Genomic DNA, 20,686 nt, shown 5'->3' with positions numbered 1-20,686 from the left:
GTTTGGAGGACTGTGTGTATTCGTGGAGATGTGTGGCTGACTATCCAGTTAGCTAGCTCGTTGTATGTGTGGGCAGACTTGCAGTAGACTGGATACATTGTTTACCAGTTAGCTAGCTTGTACTGTGTGACCCTGGCTTGTGATGCTTGTGTACCAGTTGTCTAGCCGGCTTACTTTCTTTGCAGTACCCTACCCTGGATGTTTTGTGTATGGGTTGTGAACCAGTTAGCTAGCTCGTACTGTATGCCTGCCTTGCAGTACCAACCCTGGAGGCTTGTGGATGTGTTGTGTACCAGTTAGCTAGCTCTCAGTGTGTCTCCCTGCCTTGCAGTACCATACCAGTTAGCTAGCTTGTGCTGAATTCCCACTGGCAGCCTGTCACAATAGATAGCTCTGGTGGAATTGGTAGAGTGTTCCAAAGTGACAAACAATGAGAGAACGGGGAAGAGATGCTTTGAGCTGTGACACTGATCAGGTTAGCCATCCCAGCTCCTCCGTAGCATTTTGAGCTAAAGAAAAAGTCAAGTATTTCAAGGAATGTGACATAACCAGGAAAAATGGTGGTCCTAGATATAGCCCCACTACTTTGCCCTGGTCAGGTTATAGCCCAACTAGTTTGTCCTGGTCATGTTTTAGCCCCACTAGTTTGTCCTGTTATAGCCCTACTAGTTTATCCTGTTATAGCCCTACTAGTTTGTCCTGGTCCTGTTATAGCCCAACTAGTTTGTCCTGTTATAGCCCTACTAGTTTGTCCTGGTCCTGTTATAGCCCTACTAGTTTGTCCTGTTATAGCCCTACTAGTTTGTCCTGGTCCTGTTATAGCACCACCAATTTGTCCTGGTCAGGTTATAACCCTACTAGTTTGTCCTGGTCAGGTGATAGCCCAACTAGTTTGTCCTGGTCCTGTTTTAGCCCAACTAGTTTGTCCTGGTCAGGTTATAGCCCCACTAGTTTGTCCTGGTCATGTTTTAGCCCCACTAGTTTGTCCTGGTCATGTTATAGCCCCACTAGTTTGTCCTGGTCATGTTTTAGCCCCACTAGTTTGTCCTGGTCATGTTTTAGCCCCACTAGTTTGTCCTGGTCATGTTTTAGCCCCACTAGTTTGTCCTGGTCCTGTTATAGCCCTACTAGTTTGTCCTGGTCCTGTTATAGCCCAACTACTTTGTCCTGGTCCTGTTATAGCCCAACTAGTTTGTCCTGGTCATGTTTTAGCCCAACTAGTTTGTCCTGGTCATGTTTTAGCCCAAGTAGTTTGTCCTGGTCAGGTTATAACCCTACTAGTTTGTCCTGGTCAGGTTATAGCCCAACTAGTTTGTCCTGGTCAGGTGATAGCCCAACTAGTTTGTCCTGGTCCTGTTATAGCCCTACTAGTTTGTCCTGGTCAGGTTATAGCCCCACTAGTTTGTCCTGGTCATGTTTTAGCCCCACTAGTTTGTCCTGGTCATGTTATAGCCCCACTAGTTTGTCCTGGTCATGTTTTAGCCCCACTAGTTTGTCCTGGTCATGTTTTAGCCCCACTAGTTTGTCCTGGTCATGTTTTAGCCCCACTAGTTTGTCCTGGTCATGTTTTAGCCCCACTAGTTTGTCCTGGTCATGTTTTAGCCCCACTAGTTTGTCCTGGTCATGTTATAGCCCCACTAGTTTGTCCTGGTCATGTTTTAGCCCCACTAGTTTGTCCTGGTCATGTTTTAGCCCCACTAGTTTGTCCTGGTCATGTTTTAGCCCCACTAGTTTGTCCTGGTCAGGTCACGTAGTGAGGATAAGTTCATATTTCAGATGCTACTGTTATACACAAGCCTTGATACTTGAACATGAAGGTAAAATACCTATGTAACTTTTCCACCAGCTGGTTTCCCGTATCTCAGAACCATCGGTTAACTAGATTCTCACACTTCGAGAAATTAGGTATTCCTTTTAGGAATTACATCTAAATCTGCATGGAACAAAATGTAGTATTACATTCAGCTATTAGAATCACAGCTTACCTCTGACTTTCACAGTGACCACAGGCTGTGTGTGTTTATTTGGCCACTTGCTGTTATAGGTTTTCCAAGAGCAGGCGGCTCAATACTTGTCTCCCAGGAATGTATGCGCTCCTACCAACACCGTTCTGTCCGAACATACAGAAATGCATGCACTCGTGGACGCACACACACTAACATGCCACAGCAACACCAAACCATAATGCTGGGCAAATGTAACATTTACCAACCAGCCCTTGAACATGATCCCTTATGTTTCCACCTTGACACCTTGCACCTTGAAGTCAGCTGTCCACTGGACCAGTAAACTAGGTTGTTTATCAGGGGGTAACAGTAGTCCTCTAGGTTGTAAGGGACGTGACATCACCATGGAAGACTGACTGAGGAAACCCCACTCCTACATGACGAACGTACAATATTTACAATCCACACATGTTGGGTAGTTATTGTACCTTTTTGTCAGTGTATTCCAATTGATGTTACTGTTTCATAAAATGACAGTGGAGAGAACACATATCATGTCAGTTTCCTCTGTGTACCTCCACACACACACACACACACACACACACACACACACACACACACACACACACACACACACACTCACACACACATTTATGTTATCTAATTTTCTCTGTGTGCTTCAGACTGTGCTTTCTATTCTCCTGAAGATTGAAGTCTTCCCTCTTCCTTACATAGTGTATTACTTTTGACCAGAGCCTTATGGTTAGTTCCCGTGTCTAATCAGATGTCTACTCACTCACCGTTTCCCACAGCTTACATGCGTAACAATACTATCAATTTATTTGTAGTTTTAACCGGATATGTGTTTATTCATCTGTTAAAAAAACTGTTATCTGTTAAACTGAGAAATCAGTTATTGTTTTTGGTTTTGAGTAGTTGTTGTCCTCTCGAAACGTCACTCAGGAGCTTTGACTTTAATAACTAGCAAACAGGATGTGTTGAGCGTCATTCTAACATATGAACTCAACAGGCTTGACAGACCGATAATAGTATTAATACAGTCATACATATTATTTTGCAGTTTAGTGTTACATAGTGAAAGTTAATGATAACTTCATTTTACCCTGAACAACAATTTAAGGGGAAATCTAATCCCAACATATCTGGTCACAAAATCCAAAATATAACTCTCGAAAAGATTTACAAATTACATAACCAGGAAAGACTGCAATCATGCTCTCAAACATTTCAATATTTCATATAATAAGCTAGTCTGAGGTGCACATTTTGCAAACAAAGAAAAAAATGAATGGCACATTATTTTTGTTTGTAACTGCCAATAATCGTATTGTCATGGTTGGGAGATGAAGCTGAGACAGAACACTTGTTGTTGTTTTTAAGCATGAAAAGTTTAAACGCTTCTCATACAGGGCTGTATTTACCCAACCTCCCTATTTACATGGCAGCATTTGGCACGGTAACAGTAACAATATATAAGGAATCAAAGAGCCGTCTCTCATTTCTCAGCCTCATGCAGACAGACAAACTAAGTGGATTAGATTAGAATCCACTTGAGCTGAAATGAAAAAAGGAGTTGCCGACGGTAGGAATGTAAATGCACATTCAAATGAAATGTTCTTTCAACCACTAGTCAGACAAATGATTACAATGATTAATCAGAGTGTAATTTGTGCTTTACATTTTCCCTTGTAGATAATTGCAGGGCATACATAATGCAGAAGGTAGAGGAAGAAGCCAGAGTTCTTTTTTTATTTCCTGAGGTGCCCTCTCTCTCTCTCTCTCTCATTCTCTCTCTCTCACACTCTCTCTCTCTCACACGCTCTCTCGCTCTCTCTCTCACTCTCTCTCTTTCTCTCTCTCTCTGTCTCTGTCTCTCACAATTCAATTCACTCTCACTCTCTCTCACTCTTTCTCTCTCTGTCTCCCTCAATTCAATTCAAGCTCTCTCTCTCTCTCTCTCGCTCTCGCTCTCGCTCTCGCTCTCTTGCTCGCTCTCTTGCTCTCTCTCTTGCGCTCTCTCTCTCGCGCGCTCTGTCTCTCTCGCTCTGTCTCTCTCTGTCTTGCGCTCTCTCTCGCGCTCTCTCTCTCTCGCGCTCTCTCTTTCTCTCTCTCTCTCTCTCTCGCGCTCTCTCTCTCTTGCGCTCTCTCTCTCTTGCGCTCTCTCTCTCTCTCTCTCTCACTCGCTCGCTCGCTCGCTCTCTCGCTCTCTCTCGCTCTCTCTCTCGCTCTCTCTCTCTTTATCTCTCTCACAATTCAATTCACTCTCTCTCTCTCTTTATCTCTCTCTCACTCTCACTCTTTCTATCTCTGTCTCTCTCAATTCAATTCAAGCTTTCTCTCGCTCTCTCTCTCGCGCTCTCTCTCTCGCTCTCTCTCTCTCACGCTCTCTCTCTCTCTCTCTCTCACGCTCTCTCTCTCTTGCGCTCTCTCTCTCTCTCACTCGCTCTCGCTCGCTCTCTCTCTCGCTCTCTCTCTCGCTCTCTCTCTCTTTATCTCTCTCACAATTCAATTCACTCTCTCTCTCTTTATCTCTCTCTCACTCTCACTCTTTCTATCTCTGTCTCTCTCAATTCAATTCAAGCTTTTTCTCGCTCTCTCTCGCTCTCTCTCTCTCTCTCTCTCTCGCTATCTCTCTCTCGCTCTCTCTCTCTCTCACGCTCTCTCTCTCCCGCTCTCTCTCTCTATCTCGCTCACTCTCTCTCACTCACTCTCTCTCGCTCTCTCTCGCTCTCGCTCTCTCTCACTCGCGCTCTCTCTCGCTCTCTCGCTCTCTTTCTCTTGCTCTCTCTTTATCTCTCTCACAATTCAATTCACTCTCTCTCTCTCTTTATCTCTCTTTATCTCTCTCTCACAATTAAATTCACTCTCACTCTCTCTCCCTCTTTCTCTCTGTCTCTGACTCTGACTCTCACAATTCAATTCAGTTCTCTCTCTCTCTCTCTCTCTCTCTCTCTCTCTCTCTCTCTCTCTCTCTCTCTCTCACAGAAACTCCATCCTCAATTCTTTCCTCCATCTCCTAACAATGCCATTAATGTGTATCGCTCCACCAGTCTTTCACTCCTCTGCAAAACAGTCCAACTGCCTTCTCCAATCATACCCTTATTTTCAGTTTCTCTTTCCCTGAAGGGAGCAATTTTACACCTAATTGAAAACATAAAGTACATTTTCTCAATACAACAGCACAATTGTACATGTGTTTCAGTTAATTTATGTTATTACATGTCCAGTTGTATCATTTTGATGGATCTTTTAAAACCAATTTAAAATGTTACTGTTTTTTTTTTTTAAGTACATTTTGGAATTCAGAAAAAGTACTTAGCTGTTTTAGAAGCGTTATATCACAGTCTCTTTCATGTCTCTGAATCAGAGTTGTAAACCACACAAACAGAGAAGTGGCTAAGTGAGAAGGTACAGGGGCTTGTAGATAAAAGGGGGTTATTTGCTTTGATGTCAGTTGGTACTGGACATCCCACGGTGTTAGCCATGCGTTAAGGCCCCTAGATCACCGCTCTGATCAGAAGAGATACATATTGAGAAGTGACACCGTGCTGCGGGAATCACACAGATACGTGGTTTGCTTCCCAAACGGCATCCTATTCTCTTTATAGTGCACTACATTTCACCAGGGCCCAATAGGGGTAGTGCATTACTTTTGACCGGAGCCCTATGTAGGGAACAGGTTGCCATTTGGGATGCACACACTGTGAGTGGTGACAGGGTGCTGCTGTGTTCACTGAGGGATGGTGACCTGTGCTGTTATTCTGTTAGCCTCTTCTCTACACAGGGTTCAGAGCAGCTAACAGCGGCATTTACCTGGAATGCGTCCAAAATGGCACCGTATTCCCTTTGTAGTGCACTACTTTTGAACAGAGCTCTATGGGCCCTAGTCAAAAGTAGTGCACTTTAAAGGGAATAGGGTGCCATTCAGGTGGTCATCACATATTGTGTCCTACCAGCAACCACTACATGGCTTGTCCCTTGTCCGTTCCTGGACTCTGGTTTGGGTAGAGCCCTTATCTTATGTGGTAGTAGTCACTGTTACTGAGGAGTCCTTGTATATACACACACACACACACTCGCACACACAGGACACACACACACACACAGAACACGCACACACACAGGACACACACACACACACAGAACACACACACACAGGACACACACAGGACACACACAGGACACACACACACAGACCATCACACACACACAGGACACACACACACACAGGACACACACACACACAGGACACATACACACAGACCATCACACACACACATGACACACACACAGGACACACACACACACACACACACACAGGACACACACACACAGACCATCACACACACACACACACACACACACACACACACACACACACACACACACACACACACACACACACACAGGACACACACACACACACAGGACACACACACAAAAACATACACAGGACACACACACAAACACTGGATCAGGATTATGTGTTCACTGTGTTCACTTTGTTGTCATGTCCCCTTTATAATTAGGATGCAGTAATTATTATCACCATAATTAACAACTTGCTACTGCAGCAGTATTGGTCGGCAGGTACCAATACTAACCTGGGAGAAATATGACTTTATTTACATTGTCAGTTAACAATGTTGTTCAAATAGCTTCTTCTCATTCAAGGTTCGTCTGTTATTTGACCTTTATTTAGTCAGTTAAGACCAAATTCTTATTTTACAATGACGGCCTACTCCGGCCAAACCCTCCCTTAACCCGGACGACGCTGGGCCAATTGTGCGCCGACCCTATGAGGTGATGGCTGTGAGTCTTTCTGTAATGGATCATTTTTGTCATACCTCTTGCTTTATTGAACCAGTACTATAGTTAAATAAAGGTTAAATACAAATAAATACAAAACATTTAACTGGGGGCTTTTTCACAAAAAGTACCAGACAAGGTCAGGATCGTCATTTCAATCTCAAAACGTTATTATTACTGTGACATTACTGTTGGGGCACGGACATCTTAACTAACACTGCCAGATGATAGACGCTCATGCTACCTATCGATATTACACAATACAATTATTGAGATAGGACAGTAAATCCAGTTATGTAATGGACACTGAAGTCTTCCATTAGCTCCCCCAAGGTAAAGCCTATGATTTAGTACAGTAGGCTAACACTCAGTCTTGTAGAACTCTGCAAACCTGGGTTTTAACCATTCTTGGCTATAAAAACAACAGAAGACTTTGCTCTGTTGTCGCCAAGGTTCAATTGATTAACTGGTTTTCCCCTGTAGTCTCTCTCTGTACATACTGTAATTAAACTAGAATCTATTAGCAACTCTATTCTCCTCTTTAGGCCATTGAAACAACGCTGGGGAAAGTCATGGTGTGATGCATTATATTGGAGCAGGTTTGACGGTGTTATGTTATGGCTGGAAGAAGCATGTAAAGATACAGAGAATGATGTCCTATTTACAGTATATCTGAAATAGGAAAATAACAAACTAGCGTGTCCAAAAGATGCCAACGTTTATTCTCTGTTCCAGAAGGTGATGTCAAAGCAAGCTCAAGGCTGAAGGACAGTTCTATTGATTTACTCATCAGCTTTAATTCCTGACACTTATAGGCTCCATCCCTATTGGCAAAGGAGCCAACCAGGGAATGGATATTTTTGTGCAATTGGTTTCACAGGGTCTATTTCAGCAGGGGATCGAGGGTCTATTCTGATCTAGGAACTGGACATTTTATAAAGCTTGGAAGTAAAAGTGTCTTACATAATGGGAATAATGCATAGTCAGTCTAAGTTAGAGGAGTTTTGCCCACATGCCTTTTTCTACACAAACAGTGGATTGTTAGACAAGGATACTCTTGAGGCCTAAGACTTGTTCTAAGACTTGTTCTAAGACTTGCTTATCTGTCTTTTATTTCCAGGGTTTGACGCATACTTCATGTCGCGGACGCTGGAGAACAACCGCAGGAACGTTTGGTTCGCAGAATACTGGGAGGAGAACTTCAACTGTAAACTAATGAGCTCCTCCAAGAAGGAAGACACCAGCAGGAAATGCACAGGTAGCCATTTTGTTGCTGCACTTGACAAAGTTGTACTTTAAACCCATTAAATATTGTTATTTTAATCATAGGGCATGGTCATAGGCATATAATAGATTCTGGAGAACTCAACAAAGTTGTACTTTATTACCCTAAACATTTTAACTCTTTAATTATATTGCATTGTAGTAGGTGTATGACAGGATCTGCAACACATTGCTGTTCTCTGAACACCACTTGGTAATGTTTTATTCTGCGCTCTGCAAGGATGTACAGTAACCCCCCTAAGGCTTGGTACTCTTGTTGTAGGTGTGGATGATAGGGTTTGAAATCAATGCAGTGGTATTGAAAACCACTCTTTTGCTGAGGCAGTTCAACCCACAACATTTTTCTTTCTGTGCATGCAACATACTCTACTGCAGTCTCGTATGTATGATTCATTGAATTGAAGATCACTGCCCACCAAACAACATTCTGCTTTTTCAATGACTGAATTGAAGATCACTGCCCACCAAACAAGATTATGCTTCTTCAATGACTGAATTGAAGATCACTGCCCACCAAACAACATGCTGCTTCTTCAATGACTCTCTTTCTTGTTTGTTTCCCCTTGCATTAGAACGCGACACCATAAAGAAGAGCTCAAGTCCCCTAGTCCGAGCTGAGCTTAGCTGAGCCCTTCCATTACATAATGAGCCTGGCTTCATCCCTATCCATATCTCCTCCCTGCCGTGGGTTCTGCATTCCAAATGGCACCATATTTCCTATCGGTCATGGTCAAAAGTAGTGCACTACATATAAAATAGGGTGCCATTTGAGACTCAGCCTGTATTTCAGGATGAGTGACTTGTACAATACTACCGGCACAGCAGGCTGGATGAGACACGGTGGAAGACTGACTAGTTAAGCCTTGAAGCACTCTTAATAAGAATGTCAGAAAACGGATATTACATTATAAATCAACAAGCAAGGTGTTTCTTTCTGTGGCATAAGTGTGGTATAGTTTAGCCACAGGAAACATGAAGAAATACTACACGTGTGATGTTTATCTGGTGATAGTGCAGTAGGTGGAGGTGTCATTTAATTAACCTTTTTGTTAATTAAATTAAATTATTTGTAAACATAACTCAATAACATTTTATATGATGTATTTCCTATTCATCAAAAACTGTATCAATAAGGCTTGACATGACTTACAGTTGAAGTCAGAAGTTTACATACACCTTAGCCAAATACATTTAGCCTGTTGGGGGTAGGGGGCAGTATTGACACGGCTGGATAAAAAACGTACCCGATTTAATCTGGTTACTACTCCTGCCCAAGAACTAGAATATGCATATAATTATTGGCTTTGGATAGAAAACACTCCAACGTTTCTAAAACTGTTTGAATGGTGTCTGTGAGTATAACAGAACTCATATGGCAGGCAAAAACCTGAGAAGATTTCATGCAGGAAGTGGCCTGTCTGACAAGGTGTCGTTCTTCTTGTCTCTGTTTATTGAAGAGTGAGGATCTTAGCTGTCCCGTGACACTTCCTACGGCTGCCATAGGCTCTCAGAAGGTGGCAAAATGCTGAATCGTGGCTTTGCAGGCTCTGGCTGAAACAAAGTAGCGCGTTTGGGTAGTGGCTGGTTACAGTACTGTGACACTCAGGCTCGTGCCCGCGTCGACCGAAAGCTTTGTTTTCTTTCCTCTGTTTAGCTAAATGGACATTCCCGGTCGGAATATTATCGCTTTTTTACGAGAAAAATGGCATAAAAATGGATTTTAAACAGCGGTTGACATGCTTCGAAGTACGGTAATGGAATATTTAGATTTTTTTTGTCACGAATTGCGCCATGCGCACGACCCTTATTTACCATTCCGGATAGTGTCTGGAACGCACGAACAAAACGCCGCTATTCGGATATAACGATGGATTATTTTGGACCAAACCAACATTTGTTATTGAAGTAGAAGGCCTGGGAGTGCATTCTGACGAAGACAACAAAAGGTAATCAAACGTTTGTAATAGTAAATCTGATATTGGTGAGTGCTAAACTTGCCGGGTGTCTAAATAGCTAGCCCGTGATGGCTGGGCTATGTACTTAGAATATTGCAAAATATGCTTTCACCAAAAAGCTATTTTAAAATCGGACATATCGAGTGCATAGAGGAGTTCGGCATCTATAATTCTTAAAATAATTGTTATGCTTTTTGTGAACGTTTATCGTGAGTAATTTAGTAAATTGTTAGTGAATTCGCCGGAAGTTTGCGGGGGGTATGCTAGTTCTGAACGTCACATGCTAATGTAAAAAGCTGTTTTTTGATATAAATATGACCTTGATTGAACAAAACATGCATGTATTGTATAACATAATGTCCTAGGTTGTCCTCTGATGAAGATCATCAAAGGTTAGTGCTGCATTTAGCTGTCTTCTGGGTTTTTGTGACATTATATGCTAGCTTGAAAAATGGGTGTTTATTTCTGGCTGGGTACTCTGCTGACATAATCTAATGTTTTGCTTTCGTTGTAAAGCCTTTTTGAAATCGGACAGTGTGGTTAGATGAACCTCTTGAGAGTCTTGTCTTTAAATAGCCGTAAAATAGTCATATGTTTGAGAAATTGAAGTAATAGGATTTTTAAGGTTTTGAAAATCGCGCCACAGGCTTCAAGTGGCTGTTACGTAGGTGGGACGAATTCGTCCCGCCTAGCCCAGAGAGGTTAACCCCTGTGCGGCCTCCATCCCGTATGCGGGACGGACATCCAGCGAAAAATCATATCGCCATTAGCATAACAAAATGTAATAATTTTTTTCAAATTATATCGTTTTATAGATACACCTCTCCTGAATCGAACCACGTTGTCCGATTTCAAAAAGGCTTTACAGCAAAAGCAAAACATTAGATTATATTAGAGGAGTATATCGTAAAAGTAGCCACATAGCCATTTTCCGACCAACCACATGCATCACAAATAACCAAAAAACAGCTAAATGCAGCACTAACCTTTGACAATCTTCATCAGATGACACACCTAGGACATCATGTTACACAATACATGCATTCTTTTGTTCGATAAAGTTCATATTTATATATAAAAACAGCATTTTACATTGGTGCGTAACGTTGACTAACTATTTTCCCTCAAATGCATCCGATGAAACAACGCTACAATTTCCTAAATTACTATTCGAAAACATTTTTAAAATGTAATATTGTCATTCTAAGATTTATAGATGAATATCTCTTGAAAGCACCTGTAATGCCAGATTTAAAAATAACTTTACTGGGTAATCATACTTTGCGATGAAAGGGGATGCGATACTCTGAAAAATAGGCTAACGTTACAGGTCAGCGCCATCTTGGAACAATCGCATATATCATCTAGTCTTGTATACTATTGTCAATAATCCCTTACCTTTGGTTGTCTTCATCAGAAAGCACTTCCAGGAATCCCAGGTCCACAACAAATGTATTTTCGTTCGAAAAAATTACTCCTTTATGTTCCAAGAGCTTGTTCTTGTTAGTGCGTCTGAAGGCTGATCCAAATGCTCCGTCGGCCGCGGGACAGCTATTTCGAGAAAATGCATTTTTTTTCCATTTAGGTTCGTTCAAACATGTCAAACGTTGTATAACATAAATCTTCAGGGCCTTTTTCAACAAGAGAGACAATAAGATTCAAGGAGGATGATTGCATTGTCTTTCAAAAGGTTTCGAAAGGGGAGGGAAGCCAGGGCCGCCGGCGTCATAATGGTGATGGCCCTACTCATGTGATCAATTTCAACAGCGTCTCATTCATTCAGTTTTAACAGTAGGAGACTCAAACCACTTTGTAAAGACTGGGGACATCTAGTGGAAGCAATAGGAAGTGCTCAATGAACCATAGCTCACGGTGTGATTAATAGGCAACGTGATGAAGTTGAGTTAGCAATTCAGAATTCCACTTCCTGTTTCGATCTGTCTCGGGGTTTTGACTGCCATATGAGTTCTGTTATACTCACAGACACCATTCAAACAGTTTTAGAAACTTTAGGGTGTTTTCTATCCACAAGTATTAATTATATGCATATCCTAGCTTCTGAGTTTGAGTAGTAGGCCGTTTAACCTCTCTGGGCTAGGCGGGACGAATTCGTCCCACCTACGCAACAGCCAGTTGAATCCCGTGGCGCGATTTTCAAATACCTTAGAAATGCTATTACTTCAATTTCTCAAACATATGACTATTTTACAGCATTTTAAAGACAAGACTCTCGCTAATCTAACCACACTGTCCGATTTCAAAAAGGCTTTACAACGAAAGCAAAACATTACATTATGTCAGCAGAGTACCCAGCCAGAAATAATCAGACACCCATTTTTCAAGCTAGCATATAATGTCACATAAACCCAGAAGACAGCTAAATGCAGCACTAACCTTTGATGATCTTCATCAGATGACAATCCTAGGACATTATGTTATACAATACATGCATGTTTTGTTCAATCAAGTTCATATTTATATCAAAAAACAGCTTTTTACATTAGCATGTGACGTTCAGAACTAGCATACCCCCCGCAAACTTCCAGCGAATTTACTAACAATTTACTAAATTACTCACGATAAACGTTCACAAAAAACATAACAATCATTTTAAGAATTATAGATACAGAACTCCTTTGTGCAATCGAGGTGTCCGATTTTAAAATAGCTTTTCGGTGAAAGCACATTTTGCAATATTCTCAGTAGATAGCCCAGCCATCACGGCTAGCCATTTAGACACCGACCAAGTTTAGCCCTGACCAAAGTCAGATTTACTATTACAAAATTTTGATTACCTTTGTTGTCTTCGTCAGAATGCACTCCCAGGACTGCTACTTCAATAACAAATGTTGGTTTGGTCCAAAATAATCCATCGTTATATCCAAATAGCGGCGTTTTGTTCGTGCGTTCCAGACACTATCCGAAATGGTAAATCAGGGTTACGAGCATGGCGCAATTCGTGACAAAAAAATTCGAAATATTCCATTACCGTACTTTGAAGCATGTCAACCGCTGTTTAAAATCCATTTTTATGCCATTTTTCTCGTAAAAAAGCGCTAATATTCCGACCGGGAATCTCCGTTTAGGTAAACAGAGGAAAGAAATCAAAGCTTTCGGTCGACGCGGGCACGAGCCTGAGTCTCACAGTACTGTAACCAGCCACTACCCAAACGCGCTACTTTTTTTCAGCCAGAGCCTGCAAAGCCACGATTCAGCTTTTTACCACCTTCTGAGAGCCTATGGCAGCCGTAGGAAGTGTCATGTAACAGCAGAGATCCTTTGTAATGGATAGAGATGGCAAAGAAGGCCAAGAAATGGTCAGACAGGGTACTTCCTGTACAGAATCTTCTCAGGTTTTGACCTGCCATCTGAGTTCTGTTATACTCACAGACACCATTCAAACAGTTTTAGAAACTTTGGAGTGTTTTCTATCCAAAGCCAATAATTACATGCATATTCTAGTTACTGGGCAGGAGTAGTAACCAGATTAAATCGGGTACGTTTTTTATCCAGCCGTGTCAATACTGCCCCCTAGCCCTAACAGGTTAAAATGGGCACGCATTTTTTTCAAAATGCGCTGTGGCGCCCCCTATCCTAGGCGACCGTCAAGAGGTTAACTTGGGTGAAACGTTTCAGGTAGCCTTCCACAAGCTTCCCACAATAAGTTGGGTGAATTTTGGCCCATTCCTCCTGACAGAGCTGGTGTAACTGAGTCAGGTTTGTTGACCTCCTTGCTTGAACATGCTTTTTCAGTTCTGCCCACAAATTTTATATAGGGTTGAGGTCAGGACTTTGTGATGGCCACTCCAATACCTTGACTTTGTTGTCCTTAAGCCACTTTGCCACAACTTTGGAAGTATGCTTGGGGTCATTGTCCATTTGGAAGACCCATTTGCGACCAAGCTTTAAATTCCTGACTGATGTTTTGAGATGTTCCTTCAATATATCCACATAATTTTCCATCCTGATGATGCCATCTATTTTGTGAAGTGCACCAGTACCTCCTGTAGCAAAGCACCCCCACAACATGATGCTGCCACCCCTGTGCTTCACGTTGAGATGGTGTTCTTCGGCTTGCAAGCATCCCCCTTTTTCCTCCAAACATAACGATGGTTGTTATTTTTGTTTCATCAGACCAGAGGACATTTCTCCAAAAGGTACGATCTTTGTCCCCATGTGCAGTTGCAAACCGTAGTCTGGCTTTTTTATGGTGGTTTTGGAGCAGTGGCTTCTTCCTTGCTGAGCAGCCTTTCAGGTTATGTTGATATAGGACTTGTTTTACTGTGGATATAGATACTTTTGTACCTGTTTCTCCAGCATGTTCACAAGGTCCTTTGCTGTTGTTCTTGGATTGATTTGCACTTTTCGCACCAAAGTACGTTCAACCTCTAGGAGACAGAACGTGTCTCCTTCCTGAGTGTTATAACGGCTGTGTGGTCCCATGGTGTATATACTTGCGTACTATTGTTTGTACAGATGAACGTGGTACCTTCAGTCGTTTGGAAATTGCTCCCAAGGATGAACCAGACTTGTGGAGGTCTACAATTTTTTTTCTGAGGTCTTGGCTGATTTCTTTTGATTTTCCCATGATGTCAAGTAAAAAGGCACTGAGTTTGAAGGTAGGCCTTGAAATACATCCACAGGTACACCTCCAATTGACTCAAATTATGTCAATTAGCCTATCAGAAGCTTCTAAAGCCATGACATCATTTTCTGGAATTTTCCAAGCTGTTGAAAAGGAACAGTCAACTTAGTGTATGTAAACTTCTGACCCATTGGAATTGTGATACAGTGAATTATAAGTGAAATAATCTGCTGTTAACAATTTTTGGAAAAAGTACTTGTGTCATTCACAAAGTAGATGTCCTGACCAACCTGCCAAAACTATAGTTTGTTAACAAGAAATTTGTGGAGTGGTTGAAAAACGAGTTTTAATAACTCCAACTTCTGACTTTAACTGTATATTCTTTCTAAATATAGTATAATCAAATGATACAACCATTAACTATAAGATTTCACCTTCCTTGGAACTGTAAAATAAATATTCGTATGTTTAGTGTTAGAGAAAATCTGCATATTTTCTAAAGGTCTCTCTTGATCAAAACATCTGTCCCATCATTGTGAATGTCTCACAGAGCTCAAGCTTGGCTTCCTGAACTTGTTAGGAATGCACCTTTCATCTCATACTAATCTTGTCCATCTATGACAAACAAAAATAGTTTTTTTTGGTTTAAAATCTATGAAATATTTTAGATTAATGGCCATAATTCAATCTCTGCATGTGCTATAGTGATGAAACCACTCTCTCCTGTTACTCTACGATGTAAAGATTGCAGAAACGTGCTTTGTCAGTGGCTGTGAGGTAGGGTTCAGTCTAGAGTTGATAGACAGTCGTAAGAGTGAATGAAATGGTAAGAGGGACATCCCAGCTTCAAGTGGTTTCAAATGTCTCTTCCTACGTAACACAGGCTCAAAAAATGATATACTACTATGTCCGTGAGAACCAGGGCTATCAGTCAATGCGGTGTCCACATATCGATTTACATGCAAATTAGCAAAAATGTACCGGTTTTAGGCCAGATTGTTCTTCAAGCTGTTGAAACGTTCATACTGTAGATGACCAGCAAGGTCAAATCATAATCAGTAGTTATAGGGAGGGGGGGAGGACTATACTTATAGGGAGGGGGGGGACTATACTTATAGGGAGGGGGGGGACTATACTCACCCACTTTTGCAAAACACAGCCCCCACACCACCAAAGGGATATCAACAGGTCACTAATTTACTGCCCTGAGACAAGGCCGAGTATAGTCCACGAAGATCTCCCCCGCTGCACGAGCGGAGGACAGGAATGATGGAAGAGCGTGAGAGAACCAGTGACTCAGCCCTTGTAATAGGGTCAGAGATAGAGAATCCCAGTGGAGAGAGGGGAGCCGGCCAGGCAGAGACAGCAAGGGAGGTTCGTCACTCCAGTGCCTTGCCATTCACCTTCGCACCCCTGGGCCAGACTACACTCAATCATAAGACCTACTGAAGAGATGAGTCTTCAGTAAAGACTTAAAGGTCAAGACTGAGTCTGCATCTTTCATATGGATCGACAGACTATTTCATAAAAATGGAACTCTATAGGAGAAAGCCCTGCCTCCAGCAGTTTGCTGAGAAATTCTAGGAACAATAAGGAGGTCTGCGTTTTGTGACCATAGCGTACGTGAAGGTATGTACGGCTGGACCAAATCGCAGGATGGGTAGGAGCAAGCCCATGTAATGCTTTGTAGGTTAGCAGTAACACCTTGAAATCATCCCTAGCCTTAGCAGGAAGTCAGTGTAGAGAGGCTAGCACTGGAGTAATATGATCAAATGTTTTGGTTCTAGTCAAGATTCTAGCAGCCGTGTTTAGCACTAGCTGACGTTTATTTAGTGCTTTATCCGGGTAGCCGGAGAGTAGAGCATTACAGTACACTAATCTTGAAGTTACAAAAGCATCATTTTTGGGCAAATTTTTTTTTGCAATGTTTTTCGAAGATGTAAAAAAGCTGCTCTTTAAATGTTTTTAATATGTTCATCCATAAGGGAGGGAGATCAGGGTCCAGAATAACGCTGAGGTCCTTCACACTTTAATTTGAGACGACTGTACAACCATCGAGATCCATTTTCAGATCCGACTGCAGATCACTTATGTTTCTTAGGACCCAGAACCATCTAACATCTCTGTTTTGTCAGAGTTTAACAGTAAGATTTCTTAGTGAGGCAAGTGCACTAATTAACATGAAAACATGATTAATAACAGTCATTTCCTGTTGGTATCCTAATACCTAATCCCCTTAACAAGACACCTCCACTATTACTGCAGAAGCTTCAGTGACTGCTGTACCTTTTTTTTTAAAACACATTACAAGACACAATTACTTGATTAACATGAAAACATGATTAACAACTCCTAGTACAATCTCTAGGTGGGTATACTATTTCCCCATAATAAGACATCTACCTCCAGTGTGAGAGGTGTGAGAGCTTTCAACCAAAACAACCTCAGAGATAGACAGTACTTTTTTTTATATAACAAACAACGTTTTTGGATCTGTACTTAATTCATTGACATTAAAAAATCATTATTCACCATCTCCAAGTCTAGATTTTTAACAATCTCCGGGTACGTAGCCTACTGACCCCCAGTAATACCTAAGCCCCATAATGAGACACCTAGGTAGTACCCTACTGATCCCCATTAATACCTAAGCTCCATAATGAGACACCTAGGTAGTACCCTACTGATCCCCAGTAATACCTAAGCCCCATAATGAGACACCTAGGTAGTACCCTACTGATCCCCATTAATACCTAAGCTCCATAATGAGACACCTAGGTAGTACCCTACTGATCCCCAGTAATATCTAAGCCCCATAATGAGACACCTAGGTAGTACCCTACTGATCCCCAGTAATACCTAAGCTTCATAATGAGACACCTAGGTAGTACCCTACTGATCCCCAGTAATACCTAAGCTTCAGAATGAGACACCTAGGTAGTACCCTACTGATCCCCAGTAATACCTAAGCTTCATAATGAGACACCTAGGTAGTACCCTACTGACCCCCAGTAATACCTAAGCTCCATAATTAAACACCTAGGTAGTACCCTACTGATCCCCAGTAATACCTAAGCTTCATAATGAGACACCTAGGTAGTACCCTACTGATCCCCAGTAATACCTAAGCTTCATAATGAGACACCTAGGTAGTACCCTACTGATCCCCAGTAATACCTAAGGCCCATAATTAAACACCTAGGTAGTACCCTACTGATCCCCAGTAATACCTAAGCTTCAGAATGAGACACCTAGGTAGTACCCTACTGATCCCCAGTAATACCTAAGCTTCATAATGAGACACCTAGGTAGTACCCTACTGATCCCCAGTAATACCTAAGGCCCATAATTAGACACCTAGGTAGTAAACCGCCTGCAGTGTTAGCAGGCTGAGAGGTCAGTGGTAGTGATATGACGGCTGTACCTTCAGAAACTGCTGTATCAAATCAAATCAAATGTATTTATAAAGCCCTTTTTACATCAACAGATGTCACAAAGTGCTGGACAGAAACCCAGCCTAAAACCCCAAACAGCAAGCAATGCAGATGTAGAATCACAGTTGCTAGGAAAAACACAGTAGAAAGGCAGGAACCTAGAAAGAAACTTAAAGAGGAACCAGGCTCTGAGGGGTGGCCAGTCCTCTTCTGGCTGTGTCGGGTAGAGAGGAACCAGGGTCTGAAGGGTGGCCAGTCCTCTTCTGGCTGTGTCGGGTAGAGAGGAACCAGGGTCTGAAGGGTGGCCAGTCCTCTTCTGGCTGTGTCGGGTAGAGAGGAACCAGGGTCTGAAGGGTGGCCAGTCCTCTTCTGTCTGTGTTGGGTAGAGAGGAACCAGGGTCTGAAGGGTGGCCAGTCCTCTTCTGGCTGTGCCGGGTAGAGAGGAACCAGGGTCTGAAGGGTGGCCAGTCCACCTTCTGGCTGTGCCGGGTAGAGAGGAACCAGGGTCTGAAGGGTGGCCAGTCCTCTTCTGGCTGTGCCGGGTAGAGAGGAACCAGGATCTGAAGGGTGGCCAGTCCTCTTCTGGCTGTGCCGGGTAGAGAGGAACCAGGGTCTGAAGGGTGGCCAGTCCTCTTCTGGCTGTGCCGGGTAGAGAGGAACCAGGGTCTGAAGGGTGGCCAGTCCTTTTCTGGCTGTGCCGGGTAGAGAGGAACCAGGGTCTGAAGGGTGGCCAGTCCTCTTCTGGCTGTGCCGGGTAGAGAGGAACCAGGGTCTGAAGGGTGGCCAGTCCTCTTCTGGCTGTGCCGGGTAGAGAGGAACCAGGATCTGAAGGGTGGCCAGTCCTCTTCTGGCTGTGCCGGGTAGAGAGGAACCAGGGTCTGAAGGGTGGCCGGTCCTCTTCTGGCTGTGCCGGGTAGAGAGGAACCAGGGTCTGAAGGGTGGCCAGTCCTTTTCTGGCTGTGCCGGGTAGAGAGGAACCAGGGTCTGAAGGGTGGCCAGTCCTCTTCTGGCTGTGCCGGGTAGAGAGGAACCATGGTCTGAAGGGTGGCCAGTCCTCTTCTGGCTGTGCCGGGTAGAGAGGAACCAGGGTCTGAAGGGTGGCCAGTCCTCTTCTGGCTATTGCTAATACTCCAAATAAAGCGTAATCTCTTAGAAGTATGTTGAATAACTGTAGTCGTTAATTATGAAACAAGCAAAAAAAAAAAAAACATTTTGATCACCTTGAAATATTCACAACACAGTGTGCAAACAATAACACCACTCAGAAGCATATACGTTGAAATACCTTTTTTTTGGTTTATATGAGACATGATTAACATCTAGCTACATGTAGGTATTCTAAATCTCCACACCACGACTTTTTAATAACTTTATCCCCATGACAAGCCACTTAGACCTCCTTTATGAGATATCAGCAGTAGTGAATGCTGTACTTTTTATATATATATATATATATATATATATAACATACACATTGATCAGAGTCATAGTTCATTAGCATGAACACATGATTACCAATCTCCAGTTATTACCTATCCGAATATATAATGCGACACCAAGGTTAAAAAAAAGCCACATCCGGTGTGATGGTATGAAAGTGTCACTGTTAGGAGTAGCTCAGATCTCTAACCCTGCTCTGGCTCTGGTTCTCCTCTCCTATCTAGGTGGAACATGCTTTTGTAGTCTAGCCACCTTCGCCTGGAGACAGCCAGGCAGCCAGCTAGGCAGGCAGGCAGGCAGCGAGCTGTGTGAGGCCAATTTGCACACATCAAGGAACAGAGTGGGACGACAGTAGGGGAAGCACATGCTGCTGTTGTAAGGATTACATTATGCTGCAGGGGCAATATGGGTCCTGGGATTCTGATAGGGTAGGAGAGATCAGTCTGGTGTTTCCAGTGTAGGAGGAGAGATCAGAGTCTGGTGTTTCCAGTGAGGGAGGGAACGAGAACAGGGGCTGGTGTTTCCAGTGAGGGAGGGAAAGAGAACAGGGTCTGGTGTTTCCAGTGAGGGAGGGAAAGAGAACAGGGTCTGGTGTTTCCAGTGTAGGTGAGATCAGAGTCTGGTGTTTCCAGTGAGGGAGGGAAAGAGAACAGGGTCTGGTGTTTCCAGTGTAGGTGAGATCAGAGTCTGGTGTTTCCAGTGAGGGAGGGAAAGAGAACAAGGTCTGGTGTTTCCAGTGTAGGAGGAGAGATGAGAGTCTGTTGTTTCCAGTGAGGGAGGGAAAGAGAAGAGGGTCTGGTGTTTCCAGTGAGGGAGGGAAAGAGAACAGGGTCTGGTGTTTCCAGTGAGGGAGGGAAAGAGAACAGGGTCTGGTGTTTCCAGTGAGGGAGGGAAAGAGAACAGGGTCTGATGTTTTCAGTGATGGAGGGGAATTTGGGGTCTGGTGTTTCCAGTGATGGAAGGGAATTTGGGGTCTGGTGTTTCCAGTGATGGAGGGGAATTTGGGGTCTGGTGTTTTCAGTGATGGAAGGGAATTTGGGGTCTGGTGTTTCCAGTGATGGAGGGGAATTTGGGGTCTGGTGTTTCCAGTGATGGAAGGGAATTTGGGGTCTGGTGTTTCCAGTGAGGGAGGGAAAGAGAACAGGCTCTGGTGTTTCCCGTGAGGAAAGGCTAGCCATTACAATACTACTATACCTGGCTAGCCATTACAAT

At 43.0% G+C, this 20,686-nt stretch overlaps 1 protein-coding gene across 1 annotated transcript in view; it reads left to right on the top strand.

Annotated features, from left to right (window-relative positions):
• grm7 (glutamate metabotropic receptor 7) overlaps positions 1-20,686 on the top strand; it is a 359,100-nt gene that overhangs the window by 192,697 nt on the left and 145,717 nt on the right. Inside the window, exon 5 of the mRNA XM_045705724.1 lies at positions 7,897-8,034. Within this exon, the coding sequence (XP_045561680.1) occupies positions 7,897-8,034 (138 nt within the window). The remainder of the gene's footprint in view (positions 1-7,896; positions 8,035-20,686) is intronic.

The sequence above is a fragment of the Salmo salar genome, chromosome ssa22 (assembly GCF_905237065.1).
Source record: "Salmo salar chromosome ssa22, Ssal_v3.1, whole genome shotgun sequence".
NCBI lineage: Eukaryota > Metazoa > Chordata > Actinopteri > Salmoniformes > Salmonidae > Salmo > Salmo salar.
Note: the sequence above shows the minus strand (reverse complement) of the source record. Positions and strands in the feature narration are given on the sequence as shown.